Source organism: Argentina silus (genome assembly GCF_951799395.1).
Source record: "Argentina silus genome assembly, chromosome: 13".
NCBI classification, from domain to species: domain Eukaryota; kingdom Metazoa; phylum Chordata; class Actinopteri; order Argentiniformes; family Argentinidae; genus Argentina; species Argentina silus.
The window spans coordinates 9,961,846-9,964,345 of record NC_139667.1 but is presented as its reverse complement, the minus strand read 5'-3'; the positions used below and the strand labels follow the sequence as shown (position 1 = coordinate 9,964,345).

Genomic DNA, 2,500 nt, shown 5'->3' with positions numbered 1-2,500 from the left:
ACATGTGCGGTCCTTTGTTTATTTTAATCCTGCACCTTTTTTTTTTTAAACATACTTTTAGGTACTTAACTGTTCCAAGAAATTCATTATCAATGTATCTGTCTGCAACATCAACGTTTATTTTCTTTTTAGAACCTAATCATGTGTAATCGAGTTGAGAAGGTAAAACTCACTCCTCAAGTTGAAATACCACCAATAGCTGGTTTACATCATGTATTCGAGGAGAAGGTCGCGTGTGTTGGCAAGTCAGAGGTCACAAGTTTGAGACTCGGTCGGAGCAACATGAATTGTGGGGCGACTGTTTGCAACAACTTAAAATGTCTTTGCTAGCCTGAGCAGAACTGGGTCTGTCTGCAGACACACTTCTGGTTCACAGAGCAGACAAGAAACGGTGACTGTCACACAGACATACACCTGTCCACTTGAATCACATCATTGGTATGTCTGTCTGTGTACTCGCAAAGCAAAGACTTGTGCAGTGCGGGATAAAGCAGTGTGTGTGTGTGTGTGTGTGTGTGTGTGTGTGTACACAGCCGCCTTCGCCCACCACTGTTGTCTCGGAGACAGATGCTCCGGTGGGAGCATCCCGGTGGCAAGACAATGTCATGTGACACGTTCTGCAAAACGACGACTCGGCGATGAGATGGAGGGACACGACAGGGAGATGGTGGGTAACCATCAGTGACAGCTTCTAATTAATCTCCCGTAGATGTGTGTGCGTAGGTGTGTGTGTGTGTGTGTGTGTGTTTGTGTGTCTCTGTGTGTGTGTGTGTGTGTGTGTGTGTTCTCTCACCTGCTGTGTGATGGCGAAGCCAATGACAGGGTCCCCCTCGGGGATGTCCCATGTCACCACCGCAGAGTTGGCCTTCAGCTCCTTGATGGTCACATTGACAGGAGCAGTTAAATCATCTGAAAAAACACAAACACACACACACAACACCGAGAGAGACAGAGAGAGAGAGAGAGAGAGAGAGAGAGAGAGAGAGAGAGAGAGACAGACAGGAGAAACTGATGAAACACAGTCTACTGTACTGTCTACTGTTTTCTGTTGTGGGAAGTTCTAGGTTCAGTAGATTCTTGGTTCAGTCGATTCAGGGGTTGTGTTTCTGTACAGTAAGTACAGTCACGTTGTGTTTTAAAGCCCTAATGGAGGTCATATGTTTTCTACTGTATCTGTCACTCATTTTCAGTATCCTAAATATTGAATGAATATAGAAGTTTCCAGAGAACGTCTGAACGTTGGCCCATTGAGAGGAGAGTCTCACACAGTGAGGTCTTAGACTGCTGAAGCCCTCCTCAGATTTTACTGCTCAGAGGTCTGCTCACGGTGGGAGGGCTATGGCCATTATTCAGATGAATTCAGCATAATTATGACTCCGAAGATATACAGCTGCAATTTGACAAAGTGTAGAACTGTACACTTTATTTAACGGTCCAATTTTCAACAGCCTCAGTTAAATATTAAGTAGAATATTGAGGCACTCACTCTACAGTAGCTCAAGGTGGGTGTGTGCTGTACCTCTGCAGTTTAATTAGGGGTCACAGGGTATGTGATTTAAGAGTAATGATAAGTTTGACTGTGTAATTAATGTGTGTGTGTGTGTGTGTGTGTGTGTGTGTGTGTGTGTGTGTGTGTGTGTGTGTGTGTGTGTGTGTGTGTCTGCGTCCGTGTCTGTGTGTTGTGGACCTCAGCTGTTACCTGAGGTGAGATTCTATTCTGCACCACCCAAGCAGTCCCACACACACACACACACACACACACACACACACACACACACACACACACACACACACACACACACACACACACACACACACACACACACACACACACTCTCACGTACACATTGAGTACACACACGCCTGCTCTAAGAGACTTCTTAATAAACCTGTGCTGCATAATGGATGAGTAGGAAGGAAATAAGTCAAGGAGGTGGGCTGTTGCCGTGAATTACAGCACGTGTGTGTGTGTGTGTGTGTGTGTGTGTGTGTGTGTGTGCATGCATGCGTGCGTGTGTGTCTGTTCGCCTATGTGTGTGCGTGCGTGCGCGTGAGTGCGTGTGTGTGTGTGTGTGTGTGTGTGGGCACTCGCCTGTCTGTGTGTGTGTGTCTGTACTGTGTTCAACCTTCTGTGTACACATCTGCCCACTTGAACATATGATTATAATTCTAGACTAATCAGAGATGAAAGCCCTGTTAGAACGGCCATGGAGTGTGTTTATACATTAGAGTGCCTTCTGATCTCTCTTGGGCGGGGAGGAGGATTTTATACACTGTCACGATACATCCTGTACGAGACTCATTACCAGGGCTGGACTCAACCATCAGAGAGCTGGAGCAGGGGAGGCTGGTGGAGGTAGAAAACAGAGGACAGGCTCATCGCGATGTACGGAATGGAATGAGGAACGGTATCAAACACGTACTGAGAAACCATGTCACTTACTGTCTTTCAGGGACAACACAACATTCAGTAGCACGCTGACATCTGAGGTGCGGCAAA

At 46.4% G+C, this 2,500-nt stretch overlaps 1 protein-coding gene across 1 annotated transcript in view; it reads right to left on the bottom strand.

The window, feature by feature from the left end:
* fndc5a (fibronectin type III domain containing 5a) overlaps window positions 1-2,500 on the bottom strand; it is a gene marked incomplete at both ends in the record, with an annotated part of 20,494 nt that overhangs the window by 5,570 nt on the left and 12,424 nt on the right. The window contains one exon of the mRNA XM_083683134.1: window positions 794-909. Within this exon, the coding sequence (XP_083539260.1) occupies window positions 794-909 (116 nt within the window). The remainder of the gene's footprint in view (window positions 1-793; window positions 910-2,500) is intronic.